The sequence below is a fragment of the Salvelinus fontinalis genome, chromosome 8 (genome assembly GCF_029448725.1).
Source record: "Salvelinus fontinalis isolate EN_2023a chromosome 8, ASM2944872v1, whole genome shotgun sequence".
Taxonomy (NCBI): domain Eukaryota; kingdom Metazoa; phylum Chordata; class Actinopteri; order Salmoniformes; family Salmonidae; genus Salvelinus; species Salvelinus fontinalis.
In genome coordinates this window covers 12844126-12863310 of record NC_074672.1, presented here as the reverse complement: position 1 = coordinate 12863310, position 19185 = coordinate 12844126, and the positions used below count along the sequence as shown (strand labels likewise).

At 42.9% G+C, this 19185-nt stretch overlaps 1 protein-coding gene across 3 annotated transcripts in view; it reads left to right on the top strand.

Moving 5' to 3' along the window:
• spryd3 (SPRY domain containing 3) overlaps positions 1–19185 on the top strand; it is an 81911-nt gene that overhangs the window by 20741 nt on the left and 41985 nt on the right. For all 3 annotated transcript variants that reach the window (XM_055931133.1, XM_055931132.1, XM_055931131.1), the window contains exons 4-6: positions 9402–9526; positions 9829–9964; positions 11737–11925. In XM_055931133.1, coding sequence (XP_055787108.1) covers positions 9402–9526; positions 9829–9964; positions 11737–11925 — 450 coding nt within the window. The remainder of the gene's footprint in view (positions 1–9401; positions 9527–9828; positions 9965–11736; positions 11926–19185) is intronic.

Genomic DNA, 19185 nt, shown 5'->3' with positions numbered 1-19185 from the left:
ATTAAACTTCAACCCCAAATTATTTTCTGCATTTTAATCAATTACTGCCTTTCCTACACTCATTTGAGATTGTTTTCACACTGCCATGTAGGGCTGCATGATATTGGCAAAAGATCTATGCCTTATTTTTAACCAAATGTTGCAATTGTGATTTGACTTGCGATTTAGATTGAAAACACTTGGCATCATGGAAATGGAATGATTTATAATTCTATAGTTGGAACATAATAGTGGGCGCTTTGAATACAGTGTTTGACATGACAACGAACAAAAATGCCAGGGAGGAGTTATTGTAACAGGGTAGGAACCAAAGTGTTGGTCAGTGTTTCCTAGGGGACCCTATAATCTTTGGCTACATAAAATGTTTTCTTTTAGATACTTCATGTAGCTAACATATTCATGCTTCACCTAATCCTCTTTTGTTTAGAAGATACTGTTGCACAAACAACATGCTGATTTAGGCCTACACCATCACTGGTATCAGGCTGTATAGCTAGCTACATTTGCTTTGACTCAGTACATTTATTAGCTAGTGATTTGCGTTAGCGGTTAACATGATTTAGCCACAGCTTGCTAAGAACTAGATGTTTGCAGATGTAAGAGAAACAAACTAATAGTTAAATTATAGAATGGATTTATATTAAGACCCAAAGTGGAAACGGCATCGTTGTCATCAACATTGTTGTGCTGCATTGACTGAACACAGCTGTCTTATGGTGAGCAACAACAAATGTGTTCCTTGAGTGACGGGGCAGGGCTAGGTTTGTGTGAAAAGAGTGAGATGACTCAAGTAGCGGAGTAAATTATAGTAATGGATGTTACACACAGCGTATCACATTTAACAAACCAAACATTTAAATACCGTTATAGATGGTAGAGTTAAAACGCAAACCAGTCCGTGCATCAATACCACTATATAGTCAAATACGGTACAACGCCCAGCCCTATTCTTTATATAATTTATCTTTGTTTCATAATACGTTTTTTTCCCTCTTTAGTTTTAGTCGCATGTTTTCTCAATTTACAGTACGTTTGACGATCAGCTGTGCAGCCAGACTTATTTGCCATTCCTTTTGCCTCGTCCCTCTCAACCGTACAATTTTTAAATTCCTCATCAATCCACAGGGTTTTAGCAGTTTTTAGTCATTGGGTGCATGCTTATTAGTAACTGGAATAAGCAATTTCATGAATGCATCAAGTGCAGCATCTGGTTGCTCCTCATTACATACAACAGACCAGCAAATACTCTTTACATCTTCAACATAGGTGTAACGATCTTCGTCTGGAGAAAGAGAGGAGAACCAAAGCGCATCGTGGTAAGTGTTCATAATGAAACTTTAATAGAACAAACTGAACACAAACAATAAATTGAACGAACGAAAACCGAAACAGTTCCGTGTGGAACACACAGACACGGAAGACAACCACCCACAAAACACAATAGAAAACAACCTCCCTAAATATGGTTCCCAATCAGAGACAACGACAAACACCTGCCTCTGATTAAGAACCATATCAGGCCAAACAACAACAAAAAACAACATAGAAAAACAAACATGGATAACCCACCCAACTCACGCCCTGACCATACTAAAACAAAGAAATAACAAAAGAACTAAGGTCAGAACGTGACAATAGGATGCACTACAAAACCTCGTGTTTGATCTCTTATGCACTAAATTAGGCCCAGCCTTTGGAAAGTAGAACAAAAACGAGAAATAGAAATAAGAATAAACCGAGAAAGTAAGCTATACATACACAGGGTCAGTTCCAGGGTCAATTCCAATACCATATTTACAATGTGCAGGGATATTGGCGTGATCGGGGTAGATACTGTATGTGTAGGGTAATCAGGCATCAGGATATACAATATGATAAACAGAGTAGCAGCAGCGTATATGATTTTGAATGTGAGTGTTTATTAATTTGACCATTTTAAAAACAAGTACACATAAAACTTGAAAAAGCCATACATGCACATGAGTAAAATCATCGAGGATAGCACACAAAGTATTGGACTAGTTTCCATTGTGGTCCTTGAAACAAGATGGCCAGGCAAGATCAAACACGGTAGAACACAGTTTGACAGCGAGATAATAAAACATCTCGCTGTCATACGGTGTGTGTGTAGCGTCACTATGAATGTGTGTGAGCAAATTAAGTGAGTGTGAGTGTAGAGTCATGTAAGTGTGCATAGAGCCGGTTCAAGAAAAAAAGGTAAATGCAGATAGTCCAAGGAAGCCAATTCTTGTTAGATATTTAAGCGGTCTTATGGCTAGTGGATAAAAGCTGTTCAGGAGCATGTTGTTGTCAGACTTGTTGCTCGGGTACCGCTTGCCATACGTAAGCAGAGAGAACAGTGTATGACTTGGGCCTTCCTTTCCCACCGCCTGATATAGAGGTCCTGGATGGCACGGAGCTTGGCCCCAGTGATGTACTGTGATGTTACCTACACTCACCAGCTGGGGTTGGCCCGTCCGGAAGTCCAGTTGCATAGGGAGGTGTTCAGACCCAGGGTCCCAAGCTTGGTGACGAGCCTGGAGGGGACTATTGTGTTTAACGCTGATCTGTAGTCGATAAACAGAATTCTCACACAGGTATTCCTTTTGTTTAGGTGGATGAGGGTAGTGTGGAGTGCAATTGAGATGACTAAGTCTGGGTCTGTTGGGGCGGTATGCAAATTGAAGTGGGTCTAGGGCAAGTTTCCTCAACTGATTAAAAAAAATAAATAGAATAATTGTTGTTCATAAGACTGTAAAAACACCAGCAAATCAGTTCCAAGATATTTTTATTTTAGAAATCTTTCCCAAATTATTCCCACATATAAGAGAGAGATGTAAATGTAAGCAAGGTTTGAAAATATTTGTGTAAGTCAAATATTTTATCTGTTTGGGCACTGGGGTCACGTTAACACAGAATTCAGCATTTTTTTACCCAGAAAAAATATCATTATAAAACGCATAAGGAATATCTTGCTGAGTTTTGTAAACAGTTCTTGTAGTTTCTGCTCAGTGTCAGACTCATTTTGTGCTTCATTTGCACTTCTCAACGGGCATTCGATCAGTAGACAGGGCTCTGACTGATGTGTAGCTACAGTGCCTTCAGAAAGTATTCACACCCCTTGACTTATTCCACATTTTGTTGTTGCAGCCTAAATTCTAAATGGGTTAAAGTTTTTTTTCTCATCAATCGACACAATACCCCATAATGAAAAAGTGAAAACATGTTTTTAGAAATTTTAGCAATTCTTTTTTTTAAATGGAATACATAAATATCTAATTTACATAAGTATTCACACCCCTTAGTCAATACAAGTCTCTAAGAGCTTTGCACACCTGGATTGTACAATATTTGCACCACATTTTTTTTATTCTTCAAGCTCTGTCAAGTTGATTATTGCTAGACAACCATTTTCAAATCTTAACAGATTTTCAAGACGATTTTAAATCAAAACTGTAACTAGGCCACTTAGGGAACGTTCAATGTCGTCTTGGTAAGCAACTCAAGGATATATTTGGCTTTGTTTTAGGTTATTGTCCTGCTGAACGGTGAATTTATCTCCCAGTGTCTGATGGAAAGCAGACAACCAGGTTTTCCTTTAGGATTTTGCCTGTGCTTAGCTCTATTCTGTTTCTTTTTATCCCCCCCAAAACTCCCTAATCCTTTCCAATTACAAGCATACCCATAATACGATTCAGCCACCACCATGCTTGAAAATATGAAGAGTGGTACTCAGTGATGTGTTGGATTTGCCCCAAACATAACGCTTTGTATTCAGGACATAAAGTATATTTCTTTGCCACATTTTTTGCAGTTTTACTTTAGTGACTTGTTAAAAACAGGATGCATGTTTTGGAATATTTTTATTCTTCCATCTTTTCACTCGTAGTTGATCCATCCGGTCTTCTCCTATCCCAGCCATTAAACACTAACTGTTTTAAAGTCGCCATTGGCCTCATTGTGAAATCCCTGAGCAGTTTTGTTCCTCTCCGGTATCTGAGTTAAGAAGGATGCCTTTTTCTTTTTAATTGATTTAACCTTTATTTAACTTGGCAAGACAAGAACAAATTCTTATTTACAACGACGGCCTACCCTGGCCAAACCCGGACAACGCTGGGCCTGTTGTGCGCCACCCTATGGGACTCCCAATCATTGCCGGATGTGGTACCGCCTGTATTTGAGCCAGGGACTGTAGTGACGCCTCTTGCGCTGAGATGCGGTGCCTTAAACCGCTGAGCCACTCGGGAGCTTTGTTGTGACTGGGTGTATCGATATACCATTCAAAGTGTAATTAATAACTTCGCCATGCTCAAAGGGATATTCAATGTCTGATTTTTATTTTTTTACCCATTTACCAATAGGTGCCCTTCTATGCGAGGCATTGGAAAATCTCCCTGGTCATTGTGGTTGAATCTGTGTTTGAAATGCACTGCTCGACTGAGGGACCTTAGAGATAATTGTACATGTATGTGTGGAGTACAGAGATGAGGTAGTAACTCAAAGATCATGTTAAACACCATCATTGCACACAGAGTGAGTCTATGCAAATTTTTACTCCTGATGCTTACCATATCAAAGGGGTTGAAATACTTTTTGACTGAAGACATTTCAGCTTTTCATCTTTAAAATGTCTAAAAACAATAAGGGATATTGTATGTAGGCCAGTAACATAAAATTTCAGTTTAATCCATTTTAAATTCCGTCTCTAAGACAACAAAATGGGGTAAAAAAAGGGGTGTGAATTCTTTCTGTAGGCACTCTATTTTTCTCTCGTACTTTTCTCGGTGTAGCCTGCTTTTCGAAGATTGCCTGCTTTTCGAAGACTTTCCCGAAGATTGCCTTCGGAAAGTATTCAGACCCCTTGACATTTTCCACATTTTGTTAAGTTACAGCCTTATTCTAAAATGGGTTAAATAAATTTAAAAAATCCACAGCAATGCACACAATACCCCATAATGAAAAAGTAATGTCCCACAGTTGACAGTGCATGTCAGAGCACAAACAAAGCCATGAGGTCGTAGTAATTGTCCATAGAGCTCCGAGACAGGATTGTATCGAAGCACAGATCTAGGGAAGGGTAACCCAAAAAATTCTGCAGCATTGAAGGTCACCAAAAACAGATGCCTCCGTCATTCTTAAATGGAAGAAGTTTGGTACCACCAAGACTTTTCCTAGACCTGGCTGCCCGGCCAAACTGAGCAATCGGGGGTCTGATCCATGATCCATGATGGTCCAACTCTGCAGTACTCCACCAATTAGGCATTTATGGTAGAGTGGCCAGATGGGAGCCACTCCTCAGTAAAAGGTACATGACAGCCCGCTTGGAGTTTGCCAAAAGGCACCTAAAAGACTCTCAGACCATGATAATCAATATTCTCTGGTCTGATGAAACCAAGATTGAACTCTTTGGGCTGCATGACAAATATCACATCTGGAGGAAACCTGGCACCATCCCTACGGTGAAGCATGGTGGTGGGGATGCTGTGCAGCATGCTGTGCAGCATGCTGTGGGGATGTTTTTTCAGCGGCAGGGACTGGGAGACTAGTCAGGATCGATGCAAAGATGAATGGAGCAAAGTACAGCAAGATCCTTGATGAAAACCTGCTCCAGAGCGGTCAGGACCTCAGACTGGGGCGAAGGTTCACCTTCCAACAGGACAACGACCCTAAGCACACAGCCAAGACAATGCAGGAGTGGCTTCAGGACAAGTCCCTGAATGTCCATGAGTGGCCCAGCCAGAGCCCAGACTTGAACTCGATCAAACTTCTCTGGAGAGACCTGAAAATAACTCTGTAGCTACGCTCCCCATCCAACTTGACAGAGCTTGAGAGGATCTACAGAGAAGAATGGGAGAAACTCCCGGTATACAGGTGTGCCGCGCTTGTAGCGTCATACCCAAGATCACTCGAGGCTGTAATCTCTGCCAAAGGTTCTTCAACAAAGTACTGAGTAAAGGTCTAAAAACGTACGTATGTGATATTTAGCAACACATTTTTTTTAAACTGTTTTTGCTTTGTCATTATGGGGTATTGTGTGTAGAATAATGCTGTAACCTAACAAAATGTGGAAAAGTCAAAGGGTCTGAATACATTCCGAAGGCACTGTATAGCAAAATACTCAGTCAATGTTGCTGACTGCATTCCTTCTATGATAAACATTATAAATATGATGGCAATGGAACATTTTTGCAAAACAAGACCATGCTTTTTCATTTTAAGCTTATTTACTTGTGTGGCTGCTAGCTAAATCGCATTGCACTTCTGTTGTAATCTGATGTTTATTAAGCTATTTTCTGCTGAATGGAAACTATAGTTGCATGCCCCTGATCAGTCTGTTGAAGCAAAGAAAACTGTTTATTTTCAATATAAAACGCAGGTGAAATAGTTTACAGCACACGTTTTTGATGTTCTGCGTTCTTGAAAATGCTGATTTCCTGACTCTTAACGCGACCCCTGGGGCTTCTTGCAGTGAATTTGAAGTCTACAAATGATTTGTAATTATGTTCGAGCCCCTTTGACCATCCGCTCAGAAACAAAATTGTCCCCTGGCTGAATCTAGTTGATGATCCCTGGTGTAGGGTGGCTGGGATGATTTGAGTTGTGTGCTATAAACAGCCTTTCAAAGCACTTCATGATTACAGATGAGTGATACAGGGCGGTAGTCATTGTGGCAGGTAGCCTTAGAGTTCTTGGGAACGAGAATGATGGTGGTCAGCTTGAGACATTTGGGATTACAGATTGGGACAAGGAGAGGTTGAGAATGACTGAATATACCTGCCAGCTGTTTTGCGCATGCGCTGAGAACACAGCCCACGGGTGTTGACCTGATTTAAAAACCTTACTCACGTCGGTCTCGGAGAGTGAGATCCCCCAGTCCTCTGAGTCAGCGGGGGCCCTCATGCATGGCCCGCTGTTTTTTGTCGAAGCGTGTATAAAATGCGTTGGGGTCCTCTGGTACAGAGGCATCGTTGGGCAGATCATGGCTGAGTCTTCCTTTGTAATCTGTAATGGACTGTAGCCCCTGCCACATACGGTGGGCTGCGGAGCCAGTGACTGAGGTGGTTAGCTCGTTGACGCTATCGGCGTAGTCCCGGAACTTATTCCAGTCAGTGCTAGCACATCAGTCCTGTAGCATAGCCTCTGTGCATCATGGGTACTTCCTGCCTGAGCTTCTGCTAGGAGCTTCTGCTACGAACGAGGGCCTTGTATGCTTGCTTGTGGGTAGAGTAACAGTTGTCTAGGCGAAGGGAACTTGTTGATGGAAGTTGGGCACCACGTGTCTTAATGACGCAGAATTAAATTCACCGGCAACAAGAAACGCAGCCTCCGGGTACAAGATTTCCTGCTTGTTTATAGCCTCATACAGTTTAAGTGCCAACTTGTTGTTTTTCTTGTTCTGGAATATATACAGCAGTCACGATAACAGCTGAAATTCTCTCTCGGGAGGTAGAACGGTCTGCATTTGAACCGGGTATCCCAAGACTAGTGAACAATGGGTCAAGACTTCCACTGAGCTAGAGGGACTTCCACTGTGTTTTCAGAGAGAGTGAGTGTTGGACAGGTTCGCAGCCAGAGGCGCAGGAGGACTACCTTCTCCTGTATGGGCTGGATCACCTTTCACCTAATTATGCTTGGCTCTACTGCCAGCCGCTGGCGGTAATTGTAGCTCTCTCTCTCCCTGCCTGGCTGGCTGAGAAGGCAGAGTGGGGTGCTTCCCCAGGGCAGTGGGGAGGCGGTGGGCCACCATCGGTGGGCCGGGTGTGTGCTTATGTGAGAGAGAGGAGAGGCTGGGGTTGAAAAGTCAATGATTTAATAGCAGCCCCTGACAGCAGTTTTCCATTTAAAGTTGTGACTCAGTGAAGTTCTCACAGTAACTGTTGACAGTTCGATTTTCTGTTAGGCCTATATGTCTCACTCCTCCCCGATCTAATTGTGAAACACCAGCATTGTGGCACACACTTGGGTATGTGTCACATACAATGTTCCTTCTAAGCTGTGGGTGCGCAGCTCCGGACTGGCGCGCAGAAGAAATATCAGCTTGCGCAGAGAAGCACATTGAACTTCACTCAACTTTCTAGTTTCCCCCTTTAGTTATATCTATCAAAGTTTCCCTCTATTGTTCGAATTGTGATCGAATCAACGCAATATTAGCCACTTTCAGTGCAACATACCGAAACAAAAACAACTGTGCAAGTGATTTTCTTGTAGGCAGAGTGCATTGGAGTAGGATTTTATTGCATTCACAGGCATGACTCTGGCCCAAACTACACAGATCTGTGCGCAATAACCAATCAGAGCTGCAGTATCCCAATATGCAAATAGACCATTGCCATATATGGATCTGTGTCATTCAATTTGACCTGCACTGTGTTTACAGCATGAGTGGTCGTGAGTAGATGCGCTTGTTTTGAGATCAAAGCAAGAGCTGCATGTAGCCAGGTGTGTACATTTGATCATATTCTTTGTTAGTGAGTTATTAGTCCAGTTATAGCTCATTTCTAGTCCGCAATGGGGGAGTGATTGCTTCCTAAAAAGCAGAAAATGTGTGCATTTCATGTCCGGTAAAGAGCTTTTTGTCTGTAAGGGGCAGTCTTGTATTTTGAGGCAGTGTTGTATTTTGAGACGGGCCTGAATAAGCTATGTAGCCAATTGGCAGAGGGTAGCATAATTTGTCAGATTTTCTATAATAATGGTATGGGAATAAGGAATTTTATTTAGTAAAGTGGTTTCTTGCATCAAACATCACAACATTTTCAGTCACCTCCTTTTCTGAAGGACAAGTGGATAACCAGGTTAATGGAATGTATGCCTACATTGAAAACCTCACATTGGCTGCTACTACAGGCTTAATGATAGAACTGCTATTTCCATGTTAAAATGTTATGGTATTTTCTCCATATTTTCTTTAATGGTAGGCCACTCTGATAGGCCTACATTATGATCAAATAGCCAGAGTAGCCTATTTGGCCACTGTTATAACTGTAACTTAAGGTGGGTACAGCCTCAGTGTTTACAGTAAACTTCTACAAAATTTTCACAATGTTCAAGTTTGCGCTCAGCAGACCTGAAATTTGCGCAATGCCGAAAATAATTTTGAGGGAACATTGGTCACATATGCATCAATATTCTTTCCCATATGAGAATGTGTGTGTGCCACATCTTTACTTTCTTGAATAGACTACTTATTATTTATCATGCTTGTGTCTTCTTACATAGGTGAATTGTTAAGAATCATGTAGGTATTGTTTCTGGCTGTTACAGTGGGCTGTGTGTTATGTTCAAATAGCCTAAATCCACTTCAAGGAGAGATGAGAGTGCGAATATCTTTTTCAATTGTTCCGTTTATCTTCCGTTAGTCAGCACATTACCTAAGGGTGCACTTTCTTTATTTCTTGACCTAGGTGACCATAATGGACACAGGGGTGAGAGGGACGATAGCAGTAGGCCTGGTGCCACAGTTCTACAAGCTGGACCATCAGCCAGGCTGGCTGCCACAGTCTGTAGCCTACCACGCTGATGACGGCAAGTAAGTCTCACACCATGCAGATGACCGCAAGTAGGCCTCAGTCATACCAGCTCCTCAGTTTGACCTCTAAGGTGTTTTGTTACGGATGTAGGCTAATTGCAGGGACTTTCAGAGATGCTATGGACCTTATTTTTATTTATTTATTTCACCCTTATTTCAGCAGAAAGTCCCATTTTTAAGACCAATGTCTATTTTTTTACAACAACAAAAATAGTCACACCACAGGCATGATTATGTTCTACAGCATTGTCCAGTGTGAATAAGGCTCAATGAGTCACTGTTATCCTATTTCTTTTGTATAGGCTGTACGATGGAAACCCTGTGGGCCAGCAGTTTGGGCCCAAATGCAACCGTGGTGACAGGATTGGCTGTGGAATATACTGTGATACCATCGAGGCTGGGTTGACCACAGTCTTTTTCACCAAGAATGGCAAAGAGGTGAGTTGCTCCTTGCTTTTGCCCAAATTCCACAATGAGAGACCATCAAATAATTGGGGCTTAACTTCAGTGCCCTTGACCGCTGCTTAAAGGGGAATGGAAGTGTTTTACAAGCTAGGTCAAATGTCGCTAAGCGTTGTTAAAACATAAGAATCGCAGAGGCAGTAATTTTGATACTTTGTATCCCTAATTTTCTTCATTATTTTGGCAGTTACCTGTACATATTGATTAACCGTTGATCAATTTTAGTGAAGCAGGTGGTCAATGCTGACACCACATTTTAATTCTGAGTACACTCTTTAAACCGGCAGAGATTTATTCTGTCTTGCCAAACATGGGTGGTTAATTCACTGCAGCATTAGGCCTTATATTTAGCATACGAATTATGCTTATGAATGAGCTTCTAAATAGGTTGATGATCTTTAGCCTATCTATCTTCACTGTTCTCCTGCGCAAGTACACACCTCCGCTTGCCTCTCAGCAGGCCTTCCAGCTATTCCTTGTTGAGTCCCAGGTAAAACTAGGCTACAACTTGTTGGTCACATACTTTTGTATATATAGTGTATGTGGACACCTCCTTCCTACACCTGTTTCTGACTGGTGAATAAAATCAAGCACACCGCCATGCAATCTCCATAGACAAACATTGGCAGTAGAATGGCCTTACTGAAGAGCTCAGTGACTTTCAACGTGGCACTGTCATAGGATGCCACCTTTCCGTCATTTCGTGAAATTTCTGCCTTGCTAGAGCTGCCCCGGTCAACTGTAAGTGCTGTGATTGTGAAGTGGAAATGTCTAGGAACAACAACGGCTCAGGCACGAAGTGGTAGGCCACACAAGCTCACAGAACGTGACCGCCGAGTGCTGTAGCGCATAGCGTGAAAAATCGTCTGTCCTCTGCAACACTTGCTACTGAGTTCCAAACTGCCTCTGGAAGCAATGTCAGCACAAGAACTGTTCGTCAGCACAGACAGCACACAACACTGAACTGCCTCTCACAAGCTTAAGATCACCACCATGCGCAGTGTAAAGCTCGCCGCCATTGGGCTCTGTGGACTCTGTGGAAACGTTAGCCAAGTGTCAGACACGGTGTAGTAGGATTCAATCTTAGTCCTGTATTGACGCTTTGCCTGTTTGATGGTTCGTCTGATGGCATAGCAGGATTTCTTTTAAGCGTCCGGACTAGCCTTTTGCTTGGTGCGGATGTTGCCTGTAATCCATGGCTTCTGGTTAGGATATGTACATACCGTCACTGTATTTTCAAGATTGTTTTACTGTTAGCCTATTCGAGGACAGAACCAACCTTGCTCTTGCTTGCCTAATTTAAAATACAGCATAGGCCAAATTGACTGGTGGGGAAAAGTTTGAAATGTGGGAGAGTACAATGATGTGATCTCAGTTGTAGGACGCGACGGACAGGCAGAGACCAGTAGGCCTACTATGAAAAATAAGATCTAAGAGTTTACAACCATTAGACAAATAGAATTGACCTGAAAACGTCTTGAGAAACAAGCATTTACAGGCCATCATAAATCAACATTCTAAAATGTTTGACTACTCAGGGACGTAATAATATGAAGAAAGGTAATTTACAGTTAGCTGGCGTTCTAGAACCTAGTGCTTCTGTTCCCCCTTAAGCCTAACATCCTTGAGAAGAAGAGCTAAGACATCCTGTGTGTGTGTGTATGTTTGCACCTGCGTGTTTGTGTGTCTACGTCTGTGTGTGTGTGCGTCTGCGTTCATGCGTCCGACCTCCGTGTGTTTTGTTCCAGGTGGGCTCGTTGGTGTTCCCGGTAGCGGCAGAGGGCCTGTTCCCAGCCATCGGGATGCACTCTTTGGGAGAGGAAGTGAGGCTGGACCTCCAGGCAGAGTGGGACATGGAGGAGGCGGACAGCGTCATGATGGTGGACAGCCACGAGGACGACTGGGGACGTCTCTACGACATCAGGGTCACTGGCACGGTAAGGAGTAATACAGAATAGCGTCCTCCCATTCTGTCACTCCCTTTTTATGCTGCTGGAATGACTGAGCTCTCTCACACACACACACGTACGTACGCATGCGCGTACATGCATGCGCGCACACACACCTCCATTGCTGCCCCTGTCTTTCTGTAACCACCTCAACGTAACACAACCAACAGGCCACAAGGGCACAAGCTACTGAATGGCCAGTTTTGGAGGAACATGCATGGCCAACAGATATGACATGTATGAAAAAGAGGAACAGCACTCGCAAATTAAGTATTAGGTTTTATTTAGTTTTATTATCAGCAGGCACAATGGACAAGTTTTGTCCAGCAAGCCTTTTGTCCAGAGGATTGACCATTGTTTTAGACATGTAGCTATCTGGTGGCTGTTACTGGAAGTGGTTAAAGGAATGGGGATTTGAGGAGAGGTTTTGCCCCAATTATGACTCCCCTCTCCCTGCCCTAGCTTCTTGACTCCACAAGACCTTCTTGGCTAACTGTAAAACTGTGTCAATTAGTAATGTTGTTAGCTGGCACCTTCCCACTTGCATTTGTGTGCCAAGGTGCTGTTGGTTGCGACAGCCAGTAGTGGGGGTCAGGATGGATTTGGCTGCTGTTTCTGTTAGTTTCCCAGCAGTGTTTAGAAAAGTTAAGAGAAACGGTAACATCCGGGGTTATGTTTGTGTTGTGGGTACGTAGATCAGACCCCACTCATCTCTAATACGGAGAGATTCAAAGAATCCAGGTTATATATGTTGGTACTAGAGGCATGCGGGCGCGCGCACGCGCACACACACAGGTTGCGTGACAGATTTGTTCATCCACAGGTCGTGACACCTCCAGTTGAGAGGACTGAGAGAGACCATCATCTGTGAGTAGTGAGGGTAGACTGAGGTCATAAAAGAGGGTCTGCGGGTTAAGACCAAATTATTTCTCAGCTCTGCTTTCCTGGACTAATGGTTGGCAGTGGCACGGAACGGGATGGTACGAGGCAAGGCCTGGCAGCTCACCAGGTTGTAAAAATTCAGTAAGGGGAGTAGCGGGACTCCAAGGAATCTTTTACTCTGTCTCATGTGGTCGGAGGTTTTCACAGCTGGGGTGTTCAGCTGTGTTTGTGTGTGTCCTGCAGACAACCATTTTGTTTAGTTCTTTTTTTGTGTCTTACTTTAGGAGCAAGTGAGTAAAGTAGCCCTCATCAACATGAGGAGAGGGTGATGATGGTGCTTCTGTTGATGCTGGAAACCGATAAGGGCGAGTTTTGACAAGCTCAAGGTCTTTTCGGGTGGAGATCTGAGACTGGTCTCTTGGGTCTTTTAACATGACATTACAACCATTCTCTTCACACAAGACTAGTACAACATAGTTGTTTCTGAATCTGAACAGACCAGGGTTCAAATAATATTTGTTTCATTTCAAATACTTCAAGCTGCACTTGACAGAGCTTGCCTGGCTCTCTAAATAACCTACTTGGAATATCAGGGCGGTAGAGTTGCACTTTAATAGCCCTGGGTGGATCTCTGTGGGTTTTAGTTTCAACATTCAGCAAATGAAAACCAATACTTCAAACTTTTATCTCTTTTGGTGAGAAGCAAACCTCTCTCTCATGATGTGTTAACAATTGTTCCATAAAAAACACCTGGCTAGTCTCATAGTTTTCTAAACAGTGTGCGTGCGTCAGACGTGTGTGTGGGTTTTTCCCTCCCTCACATGTCATGTTAGTCCCTCCGTTGATTGAGAGTATTAATCTGATGTATAGTAATTAGAAGCAATGCAAATATTATCCCTCTTTCATATGTACTGTAGCTATGCAACGGAGCTTTCCAGTGAAAGTTTCCGATGACATAGCTATACAGTGTGCATCGCGGATAAGCGTCTTATCATTTTATACCACTTAGGCCTACGTTATTGTACCGTATTCTTTCCTGGCGTTGTTTACTTTGCCAGCATCACCATTTGTAACCTTTGCCACAGAATGGAATACTTTTATGTGTTGTTCTTTAGAACTATAAAAACGGTTCTGGTTCTGAATGATAAGCGTCCTAGCAGATGGTAGAAAAGGGACAAAGAATTATGATGCCACAAGAAAGGTACAGAGCAGAAAGTATTCATACTCCTTGACTTATTCCATATTTTGTTGTTACAGCCTGAATTCCAAATGGATGAAAATGTTGTTGTTTTTTCTTCTCACCCATTGACACACAATACCCCATAATGAAAAAGTGAAAACATGTTTTTAAACATTTTTGCAAATGTTTTAAAAATAAAGTACAGATATGTAATTTACACCCCTGAGTCAATACTTTGTAGAAGCACCTTTGGTGGTGATTACAGCATTGAGTTGTCTAGGGTATGTCTATATCAGCTTTGCACTTCTGGATTTGGGAATTTTCTCAAGCCTTGCTAAGTTAGATGGGGAGCAGCAGTGAACATCAATCTTCAAGTCATTCCACAGATTTTCAATGGGATTCGACTCTGTGCTTTGGCTGGGCCGCTCAAGGACTTTAACATTCTTGTTCTGAAGCCATTTCCAGCATTGCTTTGGCTGTATGTTTGGGGTCATTGTCCTGTTGGAACGTAAATCTTCACCCCAGTCTAAGGTTGTTTGCACTCTGAAGCAGGTTCTCATCAAGGACTTGCCTGTATTTGGCACCATTCATTGTTCCCTCTATCCTTAACAGTCTCTCATTCCCTGCTGCTGAAAAGTTGCTGCCACAACTATGCTTCACTGTAGGGACAGGGTTAATTGGTGATGAGCTATGCCTGGTTTTCTCCAGACATAGCTCTTTGCAATTAGGCCGAAGAGTTACATTTTTGTCTGATCAGACCACAATCTTTTGGCTTAAGATCTCAGTCTTTCACATGCCTTTTTGCAAACTCCAGGCGTGCTGTTATGTGCCTTTTTCTCAGGAGTGGCTTCTTTATGGCCACTCTCCCATAAAGCCCAGATTAGTGAAGTGCTGTAGAGACTGTTGTCCTTCTGGCAGGTTCTCCCATCTCGGCCAAGGAACTCTGTAGTTCTGTCAGAGTGGTCAGTGGGTTCTTGGTCATCTCCCTAACCAAGGTCTTTCTTGCCCGATTGCTCAGTTTGGTTGGACGACCAGTTCTAGGCAGAGTTTGGGTAGTTCCATGTTTTTTCCATTTCCAAATGATGGAGACCATTGTACTCTTGGAAACTTTCATCACTCTAGAAATTGTTTTATACCCTTCTCAGATATAAGCCTCATCAGAATTCTATGTCAGAGATCTACGTACATGTGGAATACGTCAAGGGGTATGACTACTTTCTGAAGGCACTGTAAATTACTTTTCTGACAAGTGTGATTTTTATGGGGCTTGAATTGAGAAGTGCAAAGCCACAGAATGCAGAGTAGTACAATGGGGATGGCACTGACTTGCCTTCCATGGAGTCCTTGTCTTTGAACACTGTTTACATTGCAGTTGGCGGGACGGGCGCTCCTGTTTAGATAAGTGGGTATCAGATCCCAGCTGTTTACCAACTGTCAGCATCACGCCTGTCTAGCAAAACCCTAAACCCATCCACCACAAGTTTTCCTCTCTATAATAACATAGGCTATGTCCTCCATTTTCAAATGTACATTGCTGTTATAGTTTATGTTCCTTGAGATTGTCAAACTCATAGAATCAATGTAATAGAAAAGTTATCATATATATATTATAGGGTGGTCCCATTCTCCCCAACTTCTTTTCCGATGGGGGGGGGTGTGTGTGTGTGTGTGTGTGTGTGTGTGTATGTACAGTTGAAGTCGGAAGATTACATACAGCTCAGCAAAATACATTTAAACACAGTTTTTCACAATTCCTGACATTTAATCCTAGTAAAAATTCAGTTTTAGGTCAGTTAGGATCACCACTTTATTTTAAGAATGTGAAATGTCAGAATAATAGTAGAGAGAATTATATATTTCAGTTTTTATTTGTTTCATCACATTCCCAGTGAGTCAGAAGTTTACATACACTCAATTAGTATTTGGTAGCATTGCCTTTAAATTGTTTAACTTGGGTCAAACGTTTCGGGTAGCCTTCCACAAGCTTCCCACAATAGGTTGGGTGAATTTTGGCCCACACGCTTTTTCAGTTCTGCCCACATATTTTCTATAGGATTGAGGTCAGGGCTCTGTGAAGGCCACTCCAATACCTTGACTTTGTTGTCCTTAAGCCATTTTGCACAACTTTGGAAGTATGCCATCTATTTTGTATGCCATCTATTTTGTGAAGTGCACCAGTCCCTCCTGCAGCAAAGCACCCCCACAACATGATGCTGCCACCCCCATGCTTCACGGTTAGGATGGTGTTTTTTGGCTTGCAAGCCTCCCCCTTTTCCCTCCAAACATATCAATTGTCATTATGGCCAAACAGTTCTATTTTTGTTTCATCAGACCAGAGGACATTTCTCCAAAAAGTGCAATCTTTGTCCCCATGTGCAGTTACAAACCATAGTCTGGCTTTTTTAAAGGCTGAGTGGCCTTTCAGGTTATGTCGATATAGGACTTGTTTTACTGTGGATATAGATACTTTTGTACCTGTTTCCTCCAGCATCTTCACAAGATCCTTTGCTGTTGTTCTGGGATAGATTTGCAATTTTCGCAGCAAAGTACATTCATCTCTAGGAGAACGCGTCTCCTTGCTGAGTCGTATGACGGCTGCGTGGTCCCATGGTGTTTATACTTGCGTACTATTGTTTGTACAGATGAACGTGGTACCTTCAGGCGTTTGGAAATTGATCCCAAGGATGAACCAGACTTGGGGAGGTCTACATTTTTTCCCCCTGAAGTTTTGGCCGATTTCTTTAGATTTTCCCATGATGTCAAGCAAAGAGGCACTGAGTTTGAAGGTAGGCCTTGAAATACATCCACAGGTACACCTCCAATTGACTCAAATTATGTCAATTAGCCTATCAGAGACTTCTAAAGCCATGACATCATTTTCTGGAATTTTCCAAGCTGTTTAAAGGCACAGTCAACTTAGGGTATGTACATTTCTGACGCACTGGAATTGGGATACAGTGAATTATAAGTGAAATAATCTGTCTGTAAACAATTGTTGGAAGAATTACTTGTGTCATGCACAAAGTAGATGTCCTAACCGACTTGCCAAAAATATAGTTTGTTAACAATAAATTTGTGGAATGGTTGAAAAACAAGTTTTAATGACTCCAACCTAAGTGTATGTAAACTTCCGACTTCAACTGTATGTATTTATGTATGTGTGTGTTTATGTATGTGTGTGTTTATGTATGTGTGTGTTTATGTATGTGTGTGTGTTTATGTATGTGTGTGTTTATGTATGTGTGTGTGTACCTACGTTTGTATGTATAATTTGTACCAGTCAAAAGTTATGACACATGGCCTCCCGGGTGGCGCAGTGGTCTAGGGCACTGCATCGCAGTGCTAACTGCGCCACCAGAGTCTCTGGGTTCGCGCCCAGGCTCTGTCGCAGCTGGCCGCGACCGGGAGGTCCGTGGGGCGACGCACAATTGGCATAGCGTCGTCCGGGGTAGGGAGGGTTTGGCCGGTAGGGATATCCTTGTCTCATCGCGCTCCAGCGACTCCTGTGGCGGGCCGGGCGCAGTGCGCGCCAACCAAGGGGGCCAGGTACACGGTGTTTCCTCCGACACATTGGTGCGGCTGGCTTCCGGGTTGGAGGCGCGCTGTGTTAAGAAGCAGTACGGCTGGTTGGGTTGTGCTTCGGAGGACGCATGGCTTTCGACCTTCGTCTCTCCCGAGCCCGTACGGGAGTTGTAGCGATGAGACAAGGTAGTAATTACTAGCGATTGGATACCACGAAAATTGGGGAGAAAATGGGATAAAATTAAATAAAAAAATAAAAAAGTTATGACACACCTACTCATTCAAGGGTTTTTAATCATTTTTATTTTCTACATTGAGGTCGAAGTAATTGTCCTTAGAGCTCCGAGACAGGATTGTGCCGAGACACAGATCTGGGAAAGGGTACCAAAAATGTTTTGCTGGATTGAAGGTCCCCTAGAGCAGAGGCCTCCGTCATTCTTAAATGGAAGAAATTTGGAACCACCAAGACTCTTCCTGGCCAGGCGGACAGCTCTAATCTGAGCAATCAGGTTATTTCATAGTTTTGATGTCTTTACTATTATTCTACAATGTAGAAAATAGTAAAAATAAAGAAAAACCCTTGAATGAGTAGGTGTGTGTAAATGTTTGACTGGTCTGTCTCTGTCTGTTATTCTTGGGATGGGGGATTGCTCAATTCCCTTAATGTCATAATTACTGATTTATTGAACTCCTTTTGTCATGGTTTTTAATGTTAGGTACACAAAACAGACAGAACACGTATTGTGTAATCCATATAAATCAGTTTTGACTAATAGACTAAAACTCCCAATTGAAATAAGACATGTTATAAGTTGCATTGTCCGCCACTATGCTCTTGCTCCTGTATGTTTTGTCTTGTGTGGAGGCATTTGGCTGGCTGTGCTGCGTACGTGCTGCTTGATACAAATGCAAGCAGCCAAATCCCTCTCTCCCTGTTGCCACAGCAGCGGCTGTCCCCACCAAGCTAATCCCCCCCACCCAGCATAGTGCTGCAGAGGACTGGGCAGCATCTCAGTCTGCTGCTGGAATGACTGAGCTCTCCCTCACACACACACACACACACACACACACACACACACACACACACACACACCTCGCTTACATGCACGCACGCACATACACCTGCATGGCTGACCCTGTCTTTCTGTTGTCACCAATATAACACCATTTTCTATGCTCCCTGACTCTCTAGCTTTCATTTTGGTGATTATCAGTGAGCTGGACACCGTCAAGTAACTATATGAATGTAGGTTCATTTCTACACAGTTTTCGATTTGGTTTTATTCATTTCAAAGTATATTGAGTTTGCAACCCCCCACCCCCATAATGTTCTGGCTAGACACTTTTACACTTACCGCCCGTGGGCTGCATTGGGGAAAAAGGGCATACCTAGTCAATTGCACAACTGAATGCATTCAACTGAAATGTGTCTTCTGCATTTAACTAAAACCCTCTGAATCAGAGCAGTGCTGGGGGCTGCCTTAATCGGACGTCATCGGCACCCAGGGAGCAGTTGTGGTTGTTGTGGGTTAGCTGCCTTGCTCAAGGGCAGAATGGCAGATTTTTTCTCACCTTGCCGGCTCTGGGATTTGAACCATCTTAACTTTTAGTCTATCTGCCACCCACATTTGTTTTACTATCCTTGTGGGGACCAAACAATTGAT